This window comes from Melanotaenia boesemani, chromosome 4 (genome assembly GCF_017639745.1).
Source record: "Melanotaenia boesemani isolate fMelBoe1 chromosome 4, fMelBoe1.pri, whole genome shotgun sequence".
NCBI lineage: Eukaryota > Metazoa > Chordata > Actinopteri > Atheriniformes > Melanotaeniidae > Melanotaenia > Melanotaenia boesemani.
The window spans coordinates 14,414,578-14,435,883 of NC_055685.1; the positions used below are offsets into that span (position 1 = coordinate 14,414,578).

General features: G+C 37.6%; 1 protein-coding gene across 2 annotated transcripts in view; it reads left to right on the plus strand.

The window, feature by feature from the left end:
* Nucleotides 1-21,306, plus strand: part of ctnna2 (catenin (cadherin-associated protein), alpha 2) — a 316,827-nt gene that overhangs the window by 94,846 nt on the left and 200,675 nt on the right. For both annotated transcript variants that reach the window (XM_041982887.1, XM_041982885.1), the window contains exon 7: nt 1,711-1,914. In XM_041982887.1, the coding sequence (XP_041838821.1) occupies nt 1,711-1,914 (204 nt within the window). The remainder of the gene's footprint in view (nt 1-1,710; nt 1,915-21,306) is intronic.

Consider the following 21,306-nt stretch of genomic DNA (forward strand, 5'->3'; position numbering starts at 1 on the left):
AATTCACTGTTTGACAATAAAAACTGATAAATTACAGAGTTGTAGCAGATTCTGGTGAAGAAACTAGGCCAGAAAGAGGAAGAGACACCGTAAATGCCATGTTGTGGAATTTTATTGATCAACAAATACACAGTTGGATTTTAAACAGATGACCTTAGAATTAGCTCAGCTTTGTTTTTTTCATGTTGGTCGATATGAATATTACAGTATATAGTGTTTCCTCATTAAACAAACAGTTGTTAAACAACAAAATATTTATTAGGATTGAATAAAATCAATGTCAGCAAAGAATGACACTATGGACTTGTTTTAATACTGTACATCGCCACCAACGCTGTCATCTGTAGGAGCAGATGAAGACGAGGCTGGTGCTAGAGCATCACACTTTCTCATTCTCTCTGTAGGTTCAAATGGGTGGTAGCTTTAATTGATGAATTTGGTTGTTTGTGTTTCCCATCTTCGTAACCACAGAACGCAGGCTATTTTTCAGACTTAATCTACCGAAGTTCAAACCATTTCCACACAACTGATGTTGTGTGTCCCTTTTTGTTAACATTGTTGCTGGATTGTGAGGATAGCACAGGTTTGCTTTCATGTGCAGCAACAGTTTGGCTGTCCTTGGCAGCAGGTTCACTCATTTCTTTAATTACCAGAGTAACATCTGGAAAGTCTTCAAAGAAGTGGTAACCTAACACATGCTAAACCTGTCCCCTCCCGGTTAGCTTCATTAGCGTCTATGTCTGCTGCATGATTGGCCAGAAGAACCTGTCCAAACTGAATAAAAATAGTCAAGTCTTTACAATTAGATTAACTGTAATTTTATTGCAATGCAACATAAAAGTCAATATTTAGCACAACCCTAATATAAGCTATATAATTTTTTGCTCCATAATTTGTGTTAATGCTACAGAGGGATGATGTTTGCTTTTCACAGTTCCTTAATTAACCTGCTGGTTGTCAAATGAGAGTTTAATCCTATGTAACCCTTTTTAGTCCTTTTACTTTTCCACTACCCTTTCTATTCATGATTCCTTACATTTCTATTTTATTCCTCCGGTTAGATTTAGTATAAATGGCGAGTTTTAGATGTCACAAAGGCATGATCTGAGTTAGAAAATTACACATGGTTGCAGGTTACGCATTAAAGACTTATTGGTTACAGGTCTGGTCATTTGATGTTAATAATAAAAAACATTGTAACAAACTAGGTGACTATGATCACATGTTTACACATTTCATTTATTAAAATAATAATAATAATAATAATATAAATACTGATTTCTGAAGTTTGTCCATCTCTGCAAATAGCAGAAATAAATTGGTGACACAATAAGTTTCTTTATTTTTGTTTACTTTCCTTTTTATTCATTTTTTGGGGCATGCTCTACTCCCAGACAAGTCTTTAGTCATTTCAATTAGTACACTGGCTGGTGAGCAAGCTCCTAGCATCTTTTCATGTGAGGTCCATACATAATACTGCATTAGATCTGTTTTGACAGATTATTCCCTCCAAGCCAATGCTGCTGCCTTTTACTGCAGGTTTGCTCTCAGAAAACACTTGACACACTTTTCCTATGCCAGTAAAAATGAAAATTGAATTGCAGCTCATCACAACATACAGTTCCTCAGTTTGGTCCTCCACTGGTCTTGCTTTAGCCCATCTGGTCCACATTACTGTCCTGACCTTCTGCTCATCTTCTTCTCTTTCAGAACAAGATCATCTTGGACCCTCTGACATTCAGCGAGGCTCGTTTCCGGCCCTCTCTGGAGGAGCGATTAGAAAGCATCATCAGTGGAGCTGCACTAATGGCTGACTCTTCGTGCACACGTGACGACCGCCGTGAACGCATTGTGGCTGAGTGCAACGCAGTTCGACAGGCCCTTCAAGACTTGTTGAGCGAGTACATGAATAATGTAAGTTCCTTCTAATTATTCTTTAATTATTTGCTAATTGCAGCTGGATTTGTTTTTGGGACAACACTAAAAACAAGCTGATTCTCATTTTTCCTGATTTCCTACAACACCACACTTTTCTCTAAAGTCTTTTTTTCTTGTAGCTGTTGCTTACCTGGAGGTCTGTCCTTTGGTGCTCCTCCTGTCCTTGTAGGGTTTTGTGGGTTTTTACTGATTGTAGGCGTTTAAGGACAGAGGTCATTTATGTTACGAAGAGTAGAAAGCCTTCTGAGACACATTTGTGAAATTGGACTATAAATAAACTTGAAGTGAATGACTTGTAGCTCTCCAACTTTACATGTCCATGTCCTGGTCCAGAGCAAAAACAGTATACTGCTAATTTCCGTACCCCTCGGTTACTCTTAGTGATTCCTTATGGCATTTTCATCCTCAGAGTGCTACAAGCAGGTTTAAAGGTAACACGAGATGAGACAGTGTGAGGCGAGGTGTTTGGGGATGTTAGCTATTTGACGTGTTGAGAATAGATGTTTATTTCCAGGATAATGCTCTGTTGATAATCACAATTCAAGTCAATACATGATGAGTGAATTATGCCGATCTACAGGGTTTTAATTGTAAACAACACTGGTTTTGAGGATTACTACCCTGAAACAGTTTTTATAATCACATGCAACATTATTAATCGCCTTAAAAAAGCGAGGGAAGGAACCAGTAAAAAACAATACTCAAAAAAGTGTTGTAAAGAGCTGTACGCGTATAAGCAGCATCAGGAGGGAACTTGAACTTGATTGGGACAATCATCTATTACTATTACATCTATTATCTATACTATTGCAAATCTATAAATAAATACAAAATAAATAAATTCACAAATAACTTCTGACTGAGACATGCTGGTTTAAACTTACAAAGAGAATTACTAAAAGTTTTTAATGTAACGGTCAAAATTACCACCAGTAGCCGTTTTAATAGTTGTAGAATCATGGCTGTTCTGGTTTTTAAAAGAGCCTACTATTAGCTAGTCTTGTAGGTGCTAGCTTGGTCTGTGTGTGAACATGCCAACAGAGGACAAGGTGAAGCAGAAAATTCCAAACGGTGCTGTATCACCGGTCATCACAACTCAACCTGCAATACAATGCCAAGGCATAAATGTTCGAATAAAACTGATTAAAAAAAATAAAAACGTAGAAATTGTCTGCTACAAAAATGATGGCCTTCCTGTCAACAAGACCGGCAGGTGTTCTCTTGCTGATGTCACTTCTGCCTCCTTCCTCATTCAGTGAGAAGCACCACAGTCCAACATGGCAAAAAATGTCAATTGTGTCATGAACACTTAAATGAACAATCCACAGTTTTTATTGGTTTATAACTAATGTCAGGGATTCAGTGCTGCCAATAAGTGTCTATATACAGACGCACATGTCAGCACGCTTCTTCATATCATTCTCTCTCTCTCTCTCTCTCTCTCTCTCTCTCTCTCTCTCTCTCTCTCTCTCTCTCACTCACTCACTCACTCACTCACACACACACACAAACACTCACTCTATACATCATACTGTAGGTGTGTCTACATGTCAGTGTCTGTCTGCAGCCCCTCCTTCACACTCATTAGGGTCGGCTCTGTCATTATACCAGCCAGTTACACAGCACCTGCCTCTTTCAGACATTTTCCATCATGGCTGCCCCCATGCTTCATGTCTTAGCCAACAGATATATCTCAGTGGAAAGTAGCTGCATTAGCACCCATCAAAACTTCTTCAAAAATGTTCTAGTTTCTAGTGGAACCCTACTGGTTGATTATTGTTTATTACTGTGTTTTACTAAAGTGGGACTCACAGTCCTCATTGCTCTTTATGTTGGAAGAAATTTGGGAGATGTTCATACATTAGTTTTACAACTAATACCTGATGAAAGACCAACAGTATTCTGGCCTTTCTTTTCACCAGTTGGTAGTTTTGTTTACCATTAGTTGAGTGTAGGTTCTGATTTCAAGTGGCCCTTCAGACCAGCTGTGCGAACGAGTAGGAAACCAGAGCATTTGTGAAGTTTGTAAGTTTTTCAAAACTTACAAAACAACTTTCATAACATGAAAGCAGCATATTATAATGAAGTCATTGAAGACGTTGCATTTTTTTTTAATTAAAGACCTTTGCAGCCTGCTTAAACTGTGGACTAGTCCAGCATACCTGTATGTAACTGGAAATTCATTTTCTGTTATCCCCCCCAGTACTCCTGTTGGGAAAAATACCTATAGTATACCCCATATAATGTATTTTCTGGGGCTAGAAACAGTGGGAAGTTAATAAATAATGGCTGTTATTACATTATAATTCATCAGATTTTAATCCACTAGAGAATAGTAATATTACAAAGCTACATATTATTCATGTGAATTCATCGGAATGTGTACTTCTACTACTTTTCAATTTGGAATTATTTGAAATACATTAGTTTCTGCTGTACTGTGTTTGTGACAAAAGCCTCCGTGATATGATCTGGGGTGGGGGTGGGGACTGCACATAAGCTATCTAAACTATTTCCAGTCTGGAAGGGAGGGACAAAAACAAGTTCATGCTGCTGAATCTGGGATTGAACAATTTAAATTCTTGTTCCTCTGCTGTTATGAACAAACCACTAATGTGATTGGTTGGGACTGCACTTGTCAGACCAGAGCATTGCGACTTAGATCAAAAGTTTCTGAAGAGTTGCCAGTCTATTTCAATTTCCATCTGTCTAAGTGCCGTAGAATAAATACTTAGTTGCTGGGAAATTGTAAGTTTAGGTCTCCAGAACATTTGAGGGGAAAAAAAGCAAACAAATGCTTTTATAGAGCTTTCATTAAAATATACAGTTAACCAAAGCAAATCTAAAATTGTGAGGGCTTCTGAACACTCGCATACTCTTTCCTCTCTAATGTCATGGCAGCTTTTTGCTAAAGTAATTGTGCCTTGGTTCATTAGGCCCATGAGTTGTGTTTCAGAGGCTACAGCTGAATTGTTGACAGCCTCTGGCTGTCCACGCTAAGAACACAGAGTAAATCATAGAGACAGAACGAACAAAATGGTTTCTTTTCTCAGCTCACCATCCCGAGTGACGTTATATCAACAGTCTAGAGTGAATGTAAAAGATATTGTTACCATGCCTGCGAATAAAATGCAATGTTGGGGATTGGAAAACCAAGCCTTTGTTTGAAAAACAGGAATATATGGAAATCCTTAGTGTGCATTAACTTAACTAAAGATCTTATTACTCTAGTGTAATTAGAACAGTGATGCTTTTAATCACTGCAAAGCACAATGTAAATGTAGCAATTTAGAAAATTTTGTTTATTCATCTAATTAGGAAATCATCCCCTGAGGTATTTAGATGTCACATACAATGTGTTGATGACATACAGGTCAAAGACTCAGGACTGACGTTCACAATAGGGAAATATTGATAACAATTTTAAGAGTTTTCACATTCATGAATTGAATGTAGGCAGGAATAGATATGAGGATGTGTGATGGGCAAAGCCAGGAGGAAGACAGAGATCAGCAAGAGACAGAATCCAGAATGGGTAGGTCACTCAAGGCCAGCTGGTAAAACACACTAGATAATTTGGCAGAGGGCGAAGGGAAATGGAACAACAGGCTTATTTACGAGGCAGATAATGACGAAATGGAATACAGGTGAGGTTGTGGGGAGTGAGTTGAGCAAGGAAACCACATGGACCTGGGGTTACTAAAGGGCTGGATTTTAAATGAAAAAATAAGTGAAAACAGAAGTTGTGAAATGACAACAGATGGGGAAAAAGGATAAAACACAAACTCAGATGGCAGTCTGCAGAATTCAGGCACCAAGATTTGCTCATTACTGCAGTTGTAGTTCCGCTGAAACTAATCAGCCTGTTAGCTTTGTTAGCAACATTTCGTTGTAGGTGGCTATTTCATAAGTACTACATCAAAATATAGTAGTAATTAGAACAATAACGATGTATGAACTGTGCATTGCACACAGATTGAATAACAAAGGTGAAACATTTTGCTTCTGTTGTAACTTCTTGTAACATTTCCCAACAGAAAATGACAGGAGGCTGATAGCACTGTATATATGAATAAATGCAGCAGGTTCTAGGGTTAAGTTTGTCTATCTATATATAGATATTCTGTAGAAGACAGATGTTTCCTTCATGTTTGTCACAAACAATTATTAGCAGAGATTCTGACAGAGTTGCTTAGTTTGTCTATGGTCAAACTCCTCTTATTTTATTTTATTTTTTTCCAAAGTTTACATCCAGTTGCCTTTATGTTTTCTCTTCTGTCTTCATATGAACCCCCCTCTGACCCGATGCACAAATTTTTATACGAAGCTTGAACCACAGCACAAGGTTAATCAATGTGGTAGCTGGCAATAAATTAGGTTCAAGTGACAGCAGAATGTCCATACCTGTCTCAACTGCTGGTGATCTTTGATTGGTGACAGCAGGCCCGGCTCCCTGGCCGGTGCTGAATCATCAGGAGCAGCTGATTTAGTTACGGCAGCTCAGACAGGGCCAATCTATCAATTGATCTGGGGTGTAATGCATTACCAGCTTGGGTTGAGGGAGCCTGGGCAGAATAAAGTCATAGCCAGAAGCAATGGCAGGTGAAATGGGGCAACTCTGCAAAACTACGAGCAGCAGGGAGAAGGATTTAGGGAGTGTGATCGCCTGCACACAAATGTCACAGTTAGCTGGATGTGGCACATAAAACTAAAAAGGAGTTGTGAGGTAGGACGATCATTAGGGGGAGACTGATGGCCTTGTTGCCCACACAGCCCCTCTGGGAGTTGCCATGTGGAATGCTCAATCAACAATTGGGGTAAGTGATTATATACGGTAAAATGTGTGTACTTATGTGCTTCTGCTGACTGCATTAGATCATTTCCCCTCCTTGCTTTGCTTGTCACTGTCTCGGTGGGTGAAAATGAGCCTTTAGAACAATGAATAAAAGGAAAGAGGGGAAAACAAATTTACTGAGCACCAAGCACACACAACTGCTCAGGAAGGAGTGGTGTTCAGCAGTGAGTCAACTATGTGCTCAAAGCAGGAAAAACTTCTTTCTTACACAGGAACACAATTAAATGGGGCAGCTGAATTACAATAAAGAATAGCTGCTTTATCTTCTCACAATACAAAATTCGACAAAACGTTTAGAGAAAATATAATATTTTCTAAATTGTTCATTAAGCTGAAATAAAAGTTGAAGTTTTGTTTGAGGGAGTTATGTTTCAATGCGCAGAGACATGCGCTGTGTTAAAAGAACAGTGTGGCTTCTTTAAGAATGGTCGAGATGGAGAAGGCGCAGGAGCCAGAGCAGTGGGAAGGGGAGGGGGGATGTCGGAGCAGAGGAAGTTAGCTTTGAGAAACTGCCTGTTTGCAGCACTAAACAGCTCTTCTAGTTCCAGCTGAGTCTCGTGTCTGCTTCACCACTGCTTGGTAAAGTTAAGGGAGTTAACCTAGCTGCAGTTTTACCCAGGAGGAATCACTTCTCCTCTGCCTCCTGACGTTGGTGTGGTAGTGGAAAGTTTACCTGCCGTTTCTGTTGGAGTTTTCACCGATAGTGGAGGCAACAGACCAGAGCAACAAGGCTTCTAAACCCTCACAGAAACGTTGCTTCAGGAGGCAAATGACTGGATGGAAAGATGAGGAAAAATCCTGGTTTTGTTGTTGCTAAACATTCCTATGGGCACGTTGTTACACTCACGCAGCATAGCAGCCACTAGCCTATATAAAGCAGCCAACGCAACTTAAAAAATAGGCAAAAATGCCCTCCATCCATCCATCCATCCATCCATCCATCCATCCATCCATCCATCCAAGTTATTAAAAAGCTTTCTTAGTGACAGCTTTGATGTGGCACAAAGCCAGATCTGACTCTATCAATACTCCAAGGTTACTGACACCTTTCTGACTCTTTTTGCGCTAATAATAAAAATAATAGCAAAAATTATTATAATAATAAATTAAACTACTTTCTGTCACCATCCTTGTCCGGTCATTACATGACCCTGTCCTACTTTTCATGTTTTCTACAAGAATCTAGACAGCCCTGTGTTCATATCTGTTATACAGTTAGACTTAAAGGTCTATACAGCATCAAGGTTACTTCTGAACTAAATAAATGAATGAGTAAAACAATTTTGATTACTTTAATTTTATTTCCCTAGGCTCAAAGTTTTGGTTGAGTTTCTGTCCATCTGTCCCTTACATCCTGGTCCTCTCAGCTTATGCCCCTTAAAATGTCCGAGACCCGGCAATTAATCACTGGTTCCCCACAGTATCCCATGGCCTCTCTTCCATCTGTCAATACCTAATGTGCCGCACGACAAGCTGCGGTCCACTCTACACAAACAAACTACTTTGACCAATTTAGTTTTATCAGCTATTAAATGGTTCAAAGACTCAACCTCCATGGGACTTTACCCAGATAAAAAAAAAAAGTAAAAATTGTAAAACTGGTAAAGGTCCATGGTCATTTGAGAGACGGTTAATGGCTACTATTTCAGTCTTAGTGTAAATAGAAGACTATTGGATTAGCTGAGCCACAATGGACTTTGCTGACTCTTTTTCTCACTGATTTTTTGGGGCAAAGGATTTAAAATTCTAAGTTTGTGACATCACTTATATAACTATAACTCTGGCTTAAATTCATTCCTCAGACAGCGTCTCAAAAATGAACTTGAATATAATCCACACCGTATAATGTGGCTGCTGAAGATCTGTTAGGATGTGGCCAAAATTCTGTAGCAAGTCATTTTGTTTAAAGTTGTACATTTATCTAAAAACATATTTCATATGTTTTAAAGTCTATCTGAATTTAATAAGACAATGATATTCCAAAGATCTTAATCATGTTCCTGTTTTAAAGTCACATTTTTTTGTCTTTTCTTTAAAAATCTGTAAAGTCTATGATTTCAACATCCTATTACTTCTTGAAAAGCAAGTCTATTTGTGTAACATTTTTAGATAACAAGAGAATTTATAGTGCATTATACAAAAGAATATGCTATCATAAAGGTCCAGGATTTATCTCAGAACGATTTTTACAAAGCTGACTCAGCAAAGTTATGCATTTCCTGCGGTTTTATGTTTATGATGCAAACATAATCCCACAGGTGCCCTACTTTTAGATGTAGAGACAGAACCGGCCGTTGGGGGAAACCTTGATCCCCCCCCCCCCCCCCCAGAACTTTCTTATGAATAACTCCTAGATTCATCTACAAGTAGATTAGTGGCTATAAAAGTATTGGCAATAATGATACAGTATCCTCAATAAAAATATATTCTGGTAAGTCATTGGAAAATGAGAACAGCAGACGCTTTTTATATTTTCCTTTTTATATTTTGCCACATTATTTCTAAGGTCTTTCAGGCTGTCTGTCTATGAATACAAAAAAAAAAAAAAAAAAACATTATTTGGCCCTTTCGGTTTACATTGTCCCTACATTTTTGCACAAAGACCCACAAAAGGTATAAAGAATTTTTCTCTGCACCTGCATGTAGTGTTGATTAGTTTGTACTTCTTCTTACAAATCCCTGTGTCATAGAGATGCTGAAGAGCATTGGACCTCATTCAGCAATGTCATCTCTCAAATCTCCTTAAATTTGTTCTTAAGCTGTACTCGAGAAGTTTTTTGAATGCCCAAAAAAGGCCCATAAAAGGTCCTGACTTACAGACTTACAAAATAGATAAATAAATAAATAAAAATAGCAAAAAGAATGACAAAATGATTAATACAAAAAATAAATAAATAAGTGCAATGAAGCCTGATTTTCCCAATTTTTAAAGCTTTTACTTGATCAGAAATAATCACATGGTGAGCTACAAATAATATACAAATAGTTTTATATACAAATGGATCAGGAATTACTGCAATCTGGTCCCACGAGTGTGTTAAGATGCACATCCACATGGTGCTGGTGGCTAAAGGAGAAAGTGGTACACTCTAGAACAGGCATGTCAAACTGGTCCAGCAAAGGGCCGTGTGGCTGCAGGTTTTTGTTCCAGCCAGCCAAGAGCACACAGTTTGACCAATCAGCTGTCTGAAGACTGAGATCAGTTGATTGAATCAGTCAAATCTGGTGTGCTGCTGCTTGGTTGGAACAAAAACCTGCAGCCACACGGCCCTTTGCTGGACCAGTTTGACATATGTGCTCTAGAATAAAACTTCATTACAAAGCCTACTGTACCTTCTGTGGTTTGTAAAGCTAATTTCCACCTGCTATGGCAGGTGGGGGAAAAAAAATAAGATGTGGTTTTATTGTATTTTAAGGAACAGAAAACCAGAAAAAAAAAAAAAAAAAAAAAAAATGAATGCTGATTTTTTTTTTTTTTTTTCGTCCCCCAAAGTGTCACCTTCCAGATGTTTGTAAGAGTACTCTTAAGTGTCCGTAGGATTTGTTTTCAGCTAAGAAAAAAATCCAAGATACAAAGATTTTGGTGAATGCCACAATTTTCGTAAAATGTTCGTTGTAGGATTTAAGAACAAATTTGTTCGTAATGGTTGGTTAATGATGCCCAATGTTTGCAGTAGAATTAAAGTAGTGTTGCTTTGATAGAGCTTGCTCTTTCACAGTTTTTTATTGTAGAAATGTGATATTTTAGAAAAGGGAATGCAAATTAGCAGTTTTGATGCAGCTGGACCGTTGCATCTAAACACGCCATAAAGGGCTTTAGGAGGCATCTTGGCCAATGAGAAAACTATAAAGGATTAGCAAAGTTTAAAACATGGGCACTTAAGTCAACTAGAAAGTTGAGCAAAGTTGTGGGACAACCCCAGAAGTATGGCATATGCAAGTTCTTAAAAACTGATGTTTTAAGACATGACAGCCTCAAGATGCCTTGCATCCAGTTGGACAGAAATACTTGAGTAATTTTGAGTGATAAAATATTTGCCCTTCAACTCTATAACCGATTTATAAAGGATAAAGTTGTGCTTCCATTGATCCAAGCAATTGAATCTGTCATCTTTTTGCAGAGTTTGTCAAATACTTGCCAACGGGAAATCCCAAAGCTAATGAAATCAATATCAGCAAGAAAAATCTGACTGACATGAGTCAATTTGACTTAATTAGTTTGCCTAATGATGTCGCACATCAATTATTATTTCAACTCACATACTGGACTACAGGTTACTGTATTGTCCAAAGTCAATGAAATAATCTCTGCAGCACCTTCCCCTGCATCTGTTTACAGCCCAAGTCCCAAGATGCAGCTCTTGTTTCATCCACTTGCTTACCAAATGTGCAAACTGTAGCTCTTATCAAATGCTGCATGCCGCACTGTCCTTTCCAATTATGCTGTGCTCTGTGGCTCGAGAAGAAACTAAATAGTCTGTAGGCGGTAACAAGATACTATGACTGTCTGGATGCCTTCATGTCACCATCTCCAATTGAGGTTATCGCATAAATGAGACTTTAATTGGGTTTTTAGGCTAAGTCATATGAGGAGATGAGATAGAATTATAAAGGGGCAAATTAATGTAATAGAAAGCTCTCCGATCTGGCAGCTCTATTGCATTAGAAGGCTGCCAGCCTCTCTCTTCTCTATGTCCCCCTCCCTTCAATGCCAGTACCCCTCCAGGGCTCACTGCTTTGAGCAGTGCTAACATGATTGACATTGATAGTTGGATCAAACTATAGAATCAACCCTAATATCATTAGGTGAGCAGACATGGAAGCAAAGACCTAGACTCTAACTGTATTAGCTGCTACGTATGTTAGAATTATAGACGCAGAGGGCTAAATACACTGAGAAATCAAACATGCTAGCCACAATTTGCACAAAAGTGTCTGTTTGTAACCTTTGTAGATTTAGATGTGTTCAGCTGTGTGTGAAAAATTAAGTGGATTGAATTCTGTTGGTATGTGCTCACTTTTTGTTAAATTGAATGTGTTTATTGTCAGTCCTAGTTTCTTGTTGCAAAATTGACCATCTCCCAGATTGTGGGAATAAGTAAAGGTGTCATTTTATCTGTCAGCAGTTGCTTCTAAGGGGAAAATTGGAGTAGTCTGAACAGTATATAATTTTATTTTTATTGTTTTTTATACAACTGGAATGCACCTTTTGCAAATATTGACAAAATTCTTGGCGTAAAATAGCAAAGATAATTAAATGGTTTCTTTTTACAGTGATGGCATGGTGAAGCTATAGTGCTTTTTGTTAAATGAAAATATGATGTGTTCACAAGCAACCACTAACACTATTAATTTGTCATCTGTATTCTCGTTTACCCTCCGTCCGACCAGCCAGTACTCAAAAAACCTGCACCATCCTATCTGTGACCTTCATATACGCTTTCGCCCACTGACCCTTTAGCGACACACAGCCTCACACAACTATCACCAAATCCAATGTTAGATACCTCTCCATATTACACTCTGTTGTGCTATTGATTATTCCTTTATCATGCGAATCATCTCCTGCCACCTTTTTATGACTCAAGTTTATACTTTCGGTAGTGCCACCACTGCAAATATTATTGCTGCAGCAAAACTCTGTTATAACCCACTTCATACACTGCAGGGGTAAAAAAAAGAAGAAAAAAAAACTTTTTCAAGTGGAAATAACATTTGGACTTTTGATGAACATAACATATTTAGCTCTGAATGAGTGCTGCATTCATCCTGAGCATGACTGCATTGTTCCATCTGATTTCACATGTAGGGAGATGTAAATAATTAATGAAGTCACACTACTTTGGCACAGCACATGCATGGATTGCACACAATACCGCTCTAAATTTGGAGACAATGTAGATGCTGCTGCATGATGCCACAGCTGTTTGATGAATGTCCAGTAAAATGAAGCAACATTTATATGTTTATCTCTGTTCAACACAGGAGAACAAGAGCAGCTTGTAGAGCTGTGTGTGACTTGTTGTGGCTACAGCAGGATCAGCAGACTCCTGACATCCAACATTCTTTGACTCAGATCATGTTGATATTCTGGTTCTGGTGATCCAGAAGGTTCAAAATATAGGGGCTACTGGGTGGGCTGTTGGGGTTTTTCTCAGGTGAGTGATCCTATGGCTTGGTGGAGGTCTGGGCTCTCTGAGTGCTTCTAGTTACTATTATTAATATTATTATTAATATTATTATTATTATTATTATTATTGGTGGCAGCTTGACTCCTTTTTCCAAAAACAGGCAAGTTTGCCGCATATGTGTGTAGTACTCATCAGAGTGGCCACCAGTTTTTATAACAGCAGAGGGTGCAATATCAGATTGAATTTGAAATGTCTGTCAAAACAAGTTCATGTGTTGATAGGCTGTATGCACTGAGTGGGCATGGATGGATAATTTAGCACTGCACCTTAAACTCTGTGCTTGAAACATTACACCAAATGTAGAAAAACAATTATTTAGGTGCAGGCTGAAGATTTCCACAGAACATTATGTTCCAGTAGGACTTGAAATTCAAACCACTGATGCCAGTCAGTCTTGCAATATCCTCACAAGATGTGAATCAGCAGTGTTTGCTAGAATGGAAAAGTGAAATATAATCTTTTTCTCAGTAAGGCATGTTGATCCCTTTAGTTAAAAGTTGTTGGGAGAAAAAATAAAAAACATACATTTCTGTTATTACAATTTTTCTAATCAATCTAAAGCTTTATTATAACTCTGATATGTTGAAAAAGAAACCGACAAACAGATGCAGCATATATCATATTGATTCTTAGTCAACTTCTCCTTTTTATTATTGTTACCCTGCTACGGAGTCAAATTTCATTACACCCTCGGGATCCATATAATAGCGCAAACTCATCTTTGTGTCACTAATGAAGTGATTACTTCGATGGAGAAAAGGTCTAAAATGCTTTTTCATGGCTTCTGGGTGATAATTCCCTGAGTTATTGGGAAAATATGAGTGACTGTAGTGTCGAGGAGGAATGAGAGGGTGGTGCTGTTTGAGCTGGGTTTATAGCTGACTGACCTTTTGAAGAAATAGATTGTTGTTCTCTTAGATCATGTACTTTATATACCCCCCCTTCATTCCTTTAGAATGCATTATTGATTTTTGATAGCTTTATTACTCCATTTAAATGCTACAAAGCAAACACTTGCATTTCTATTTCAGGGAGACGGCGGCCATGAAAATTAATTTTGTTTTTGCTATATTGGATCTCTGTGATTCATGGATTTAAAGAGCAGGTTGTTCACCAGTTGTAGGGCTGGGGGTTTGATCCTTACAATATCCACATTCAGATGTAACCATTATTTTACTGCCTTAGGTGTGTGTGTGTGTGTGAATGGGTGAAAGAAAGACATTGCAGAACATTTTATTTCATGAGGCACTGTGGTGCACCAGTTGTCTCACAGCAGGGAGGTTTTGGGTTGAAGCCTGCTGGCTGGCTGCGGCCTTTTATTGTGCTTTCATGTCATCTCTGTGCCTTTTGTTAGTTTTCTAAGTCCACCAATTTCCTCCCACAGCCCAAAGACAGCCATGCTATGTAATGGGGTGATAATGAATTGGATATAGGTGTAAGGAGGGAATAGTTTTCTGTCCATCTGTGTCAATCCTGCTGGATTCATTTTTGCAATTTTTGGGATTCGGGGATGTTCCCAATTAGGATCAGAACTAATGATAAAGAATTTTATTGTCTGCATCATTAGTCCAACTTTAACATGTTTACATTTTACGTGTATTTGAGAAGTCTAGTTGTAATCAGACAAATACAATAATGTGGTGTTTATTACTTTTGTTTGATTTTATCTAGTTTTCTCTGTAACAGTATGAAGAGGTACACATAGTCTATTAGCTTCTTATGGCCTTTTTCCATCATTATGTCCCATGACTGCGCAACAACCTGCCAGAGAACCTCAGGGCCAGAGAGACTGTTGATGATTTTAAGAAGAGGCTAAAGACCTACCTTTTTAGCTTAGCTTTTAACTGATTCGGGTTTATTTATGTTTAGTCTTATTTTATTTATTAACTCCTATAACTGTATCTTTATTCTTGTCAGTCTTATCTGTTCTTAGTGTTTTTAGGTTTATTTTATCTTATTTTTACTTTCAATTCCCATGTTTTTCTCATGGAGATCCTTCAAACCAGTGGGTTTGCCTGCTCCGACTATAGGGTTGTTGCCATGGTGATCACCCTTGTCTGGGTGGCTGGGGGCCCTGCACCACAGCCCTACAGCTGTGGTATGGACTCCTGACCTAGTCTGGGTGGTCCATTTGGTGGAGCCCTCTGTGGTCATGGGCGGTCTGGCTTCTAGTGTAAATGGATCCCCAGGATATTAAATCTTCACAGCATCAACCATCAAGCCAGATTTATTTATTTATTTCTTTTAACATTTGCATCTACATTTAGTTAGGAGACAGTAACTAGCGACTTCAGTTCAAATTGGGTGAGGTGGGCAGGGTGGGGAAAGTGTATATGGGCTTTGTTTTTGTGCTTTGTTTCTGTCATGTTTACCCAGTTTTGTTTTTGTAAGGTTAGTACTTGTAAATTAAACTTTAACTCCTGCACCCATCTGCCTCCTGCCTCATCTGCCAGCACTCGGGTCCTCACAACATCCACGCTGCAACCGTGACAGTGTGTGTGCATGCATGTGCGATTGTGTGTGAAACAGATATAATGAGGTGGGTGTTTTTAAAATTGCAATGTTATATACTGTATATATATATATATATGTGTGTGTGCATGAAGGCCTGTTTTATTTTACTATGCATTAATTGTTTCTATAATGTAAAGGACTTGTATTGCTTTCTACATGAAAAGCACTTATAAGTAAAATTGATTTGATTAGTTAATATTAAGTCCATTGTTCAGTACCATTCAATAACTTAAGTGGATTCAGCTAATGGTTTTATTTAATCAGAGTTAAAGAAACCATCACATGTTTAACAAACTTATTCTAAGCTTGATGACTGTTTTTCCTAACATTTGTCTTTTGGCCACTTTATTTATTTTTTTTTTTTGGTGGAGGGGTACGGCTACCACACATTCATTTTTAGAAGGCCTCTCTATTGTCATAATCTATTTGTATTATTTTTTAATTGGTGTCGATTTTTCACTGCACTCTAACACTAACATACATTACAGACTACCCTCACTGCAAAGACAGAGATTCATTGATGTGCTTTGTGTTGCTATTAGGAACATGTTTAATGATTAAATTTATTTTCAGTTTTAGTAAACTACAGCTCGGCTTGTAACATTTTAAATCAACTACAAACATGCACTGTTTTCATGGCAATAATTTAACAATACAGGCGTTTTTGTCTTAAAAGCTCCAACAAAAGTCTCTTAAATTGAGAATTTTTTTTCCCTCTCCTTATTAATCCACATTATCATAAAATACAAACAAGCTCTATTTAATACTGCTTTGCCTTTTACAAATTGTCCTTTTTAGTATGTAGGTTTTTCTAGAAATATGATTTTGTACAAACTTTATTTTGTGATAAATTCTGATATCTATTACCCACCATATCTGGCATGATCAAACATGAGGGGGGTTGTTATTTTTAAATCAACATAAAGAATGGCACAAGTTTCAGAGCTTTATACTGCTCTGTTACTGATCCTGCTGCTCGGTTTGTTAGGGAGCTGCATGTCATTGAGGAGTGTGCTCCATGAGGTGTTGGTATTTTGGTGAAAATTAGGTCTTTGACGTGCTGAAAATAGACTTTCAGATATGAGGGGCTTCATTTTTCAAAGCATACAAGTTACAAACTGTATATAAAACTTGCCTGTACGAGCCAGAAAGTTGGTTAATTACAGGTATATAAAATATGCAGACATGTATGATGTGAACGATAATAAATCCGACCTGTTCTACAACCACCTGCCTGGGCAGATGTAGGCTTGAAGGAAACACCTTCAACTTTGTTGTGAAATTAGAACATTGTCCTTTTTTAAATGACCTAGCCTGAATGTAGGACACTTGTGGAAAAATGGAGCAACACATTCCTCAAGTATAGTAAGTCTGAAGGACTAATAAATCAAATTTAAACATGGATGTAAAAAGAAAACAAAAAACAGCCAAACTAAATAGATAGCAACTGATTGCAGAGAAATAGTTTTTGATAATCCACACACTCATTCAGAGATGTCATTTCTATTGCATATTGTAACAGTACAGGTAGGCATATGTGTAACACCTCTTAATAACTCTTGTTTAATTTTTTTTTTCTTCAACCCTTTGTGTTTTTTTTTCTTTATCCTCAAACCTAACCAGGTAATTATTAATATCCAAACTTCACCATGTTTTTTTTTATATGTCAAACCTTTAGCAACTGCTACTGACAGCAAAGTTGAAAATTGAAAGATCTTTGGGCAGTATTGGGTTAGTGGATATTTTGTCTTTTTTTCCTCTCTGTGGTAAGCTGATAATGTTTTCAAGAGCAATCACATCCCCAGTGAAAACTACAAAGGCAATGACCTAATTTAAGAGGATTTGTAAAATGGGGCTAACTGCTGTTTCTTTGTTTTTGTACCTTAGTCTTTAGTAATGCTGCCTTAAGACAGTGCATGTACCCTAAATTTATGCAAGTTACTGTACTTTACTAAATTTTTCCCCAACTTGCAATTATCCAGCGGCCATGTACAGCATTAAATCTACTCTATTGTAAAATATTGAAATACTGCATTTAATTCAAGTTTTTATAATTCTATCTTATCAGATAATAAACATCAGACATTTGGTTTTATTGGATTTAAACATGTTTTTTTTCTTAATTTGGTAAAAGGTTTTCAGCTGCTCAACATTTCAAACCTTGTTTTTGTTACGTGTCATCACTAATTTGTAATAAATGGTTTTATTGGGTGACAGGTCTGAATTGCAGGCAGATAGATTTAAACTTTCTCTATAAAGCAGAGCTGCTCAATTTGGTCCCATGAAGGCCACGGTCCAGCAGTTTTTCAATGTGTCCCTGCTTCAACACACCTGACTCAAATTAAATGGATCCAACAGCCTGTAAAGGTCTTCAAAATGACTCGCAAATTTGAGTCAACAATTTTTCCAGTGAGGGACTAATAAAGGTTTTCTCTGACTGCAGAGTCATTTCTGCAGATGATAGAACTCAGAGTTGTATTGGACATCTGAAGTTTAAAGTGTGATAAGAAGTGGTGAGAATACAGTCCCTTGTGGTGCTCCTGTGCTGCAGACACATAACCTTTTAGTCTCACTAACTGTGGTCCGTTGGTTAGGTGGTCATAAGTCCACATGGTTGTTTAGGAGCTTCTCACATAACAGAGCAGGATGAATTGTGTTAAAAGCACTTGAGAAATCAAAGATGATTCTCAAAGTGCTGTCTGATTTAACTGTAATGGGTACTGAAATGTGTTGCAATGCATTCAATTTAATTTTATTTTTTGTCGAACTTCAAGTCTGTTTTCCACTTTAGCACAAATCAGTTTTAAATGATCTCAGACTCACATAAGTCTTTGGTATTTCCATTTTTTCACCCTATCTTTTTCTCTTTGAATGTCAAAGTTTTTATACTTTTGGACTCAGTGATGACCTGTTATTATTTACGAGCATCTCCAGAAGGGTTCCCAGGTCCATGCTGTGATTTGTTTAGAGACAGAATTTGTTTAAAGAGATGAGAGCCCCCTCATTGTCTCAGACTTTTTTTTTAAATGCTTTGTCATGTTAACTTTGATTTCTTTTTTTGTAATCTCATCAGTTGTGAGATGATCTTGAATCTTCAACATTTTAGTAAAGTTTGTTATGTTTTTTATATTTATTGAAACAGAGTTTGATTGGACTCACTCACATGGATTATTAAGTCAAAGCGCATGCAGAGAGAACACACAGCAGTGTATATTTAGACAATCAGCTTTTTCTCTTTTTTTTCTACCCAAACAATTTCTGAGCACCACTATTTGTACTCAGCTATGGAAGCACCAATAACCAAGTGTAATCATGTGTGATCAATCTAAATGAAGCATGTTCAAATTCACACCACTAAGTATTCGAAAATCAGCTCAACAGCTCAAGGAAGTGTGTTGTGTGCCGTGAAACGGGATCTGTCAGATAGTTTAACATTACGGTAGCGCTGGTTTGCTGTGCAGTCAAACACAAGAAACAGTCTGAGGCAGAGCTTGGAGCCACAGTGAGCCTGGTCTTAAGTAAGACAAGAAAAGTCTCTTGAAATTGAAACAATTCCTCCAGGAATTTTCAAAATTGCAGCTGTAACATTCCTTTCAATCATGTCAAATATTGCAGACATTTGCAGCTTCCAAGAATCAGTATAGTTTCCAAGTCTCTTATGTTATTTAGTGAACTTTAGTTTTCTCAAGCCTTTGCAATTTCCTCTCAATAGTGTATTCAGAGATCTATTATTTAAATATGTAATAAGTTCCCTTGATCTCCTGTCTCTTCGTCTGGTTTAGATTTTGTAAATTCAATTTCTTTTGAATGAAATGAGCAAAGCGATTAAGTGAAATGAAGCCTTGCTGATGGTTGACAGTGCAACAGCTGACCCTCACTCCAGCTGTGTAAAATATATGTAAGTCAGTTTATGTTCCTTGGTTTACTTATGTTCTTGTTTCATGTGTTTAAGGCCATGTTTAGTTTTGTGTTGCGTTATGGTTTTCTGCTCATTAGTTCACCTGGTCTGATTTGTTCATTCACCTCACCTGTGCCTCGTTAGTCCCTCCGTGTATTTAATTCCACTGGTTTCAGTTCTGCTTTCCTTTTGGGTTTTTTTTTCCAGATAGTGTTAGGCCATGTCATGTCACGTCACAGTCTTGCCCCCTTAGTCTTTTGTTTTTTTAAGTTTAGTTTTCTGTTATTAAAGCCTTTAACCTGCTCCGCTCTGCCTCCTGCCTTATCTGCCTGCACTTGGGTCATCATGTCCATGGCTTAAGTCTTAAGCCTTAGATCTCTCCATGTGTCAGTTTGCCTTTTTTTGTATATCGTCATGCCTTCAAAAAGAAGGACCTGCCCTTCCCTTTCTGTCCCCAAGGTGCTGAAGAGGTGATAACTCGCACCAGAAGGGCATCCTTTTTAACAGATATTTATGGTCAACTTCTCCCTGTCATGACGTATTCCCATCAAACAGTGAACTAACTGTTCACACACTTCTTCTCTAAGGGTTGCTGTCATACTCTCACAGGGCAACCCTTTGCTCCTGCTTTAGTATTTTAATCTTCATTCCCTGTTGTAGATTTGACTGACTTGTGTATGTAAAAGATCAGATTTTAAGCTGCATTTGCTTTAAACTGCTGCTGGGTACTTTTCAGCTCAAACCTATATGTTTGAGATGTTTGTGGGATTGTTCATGAGCAAAAAGAGAGACTTTGCTTTAAGATAGAAATGCATGTTTAGAGTCCTTGCTACCAACTGTGTCTAATTATTAACAAAAATATCAGACATTCGTCCTTTACATCAATACTTACGGTGTTACGTATTTTTTTACTTAAATAGACTGCAAGCCTTGCGTGGACTGTACTTATCATTACTTTATGCAGTTTTTCTGACTGTTGAAGTGGAGATAGATGAGTGTAGGCTGTAGAGTAGGCATCTTTCCCCTTAGGTGGGTGCTTGTGCTTTGTGTTTAACATAATACTAACTTTGTACTTCATACTTGAAAAATTGTAACAAGCGAGTTTCTGTTGTTACATTTTAGACTGTAAAGATCAGGTCATTCTTAGATTTATTTATGTATGTTTATGTATTTTATATATAGAAAGAGAGAGAAAGTGAGTCAGTTGTGTAATGAAGCTTAATCATGACGTATAACTTGTCTAAAAGCATATCATGCAGCAGCAATGCTACAAATAACATTGCCTTGTATTAGCAATGCAGTCATTTTTTCCTAACCCTCCATTGTTTATTAGACAGTTTGACTTCAGCAGCAGAAAAGTCAGTGAGGATGATTACAGCCTTTACGGAAACACAAACCAGCTGTCAGATTTGTTAGCTGTGTGAAACACTTGAAATCCAAATGGTTGTACTGGAACAGTGGAGCACTGCTTACATCCCAAGCTGTGACTGAAAATGAATGACAAGTGTGGTCTCAGAATTTTACTGTTGAACAGCTTATCTGTGCAACAGTGCTTTAAGTTTTGTCAAGCAAGTTTCAAGTGAGACAAAAATATAGTTTTTTCAAAAGGGATTTTAGTAATAAATATCTTGCACACAAGTACAAGCACTGCAGTTAAATAAAGCATTAGTCGTAGACATAAAAACATTTAAAAATAAATAAACATGCAGAATGCACATTTTAACGTGTATGAGTAAATAGCAAGAATAGAGTCCCTTGCATGAATATGTTGACTTCAGATTTGCTACACCATAGGAAGCCACTATTTATAAATTTAAGGATGATGCAGCAGACTAATAAAGCTGCGCTGTGATTTAGTGTCATCTTTAGTGCTTTGAATTTAGCTAGAGACGGTACACGTCAAGGCAGCT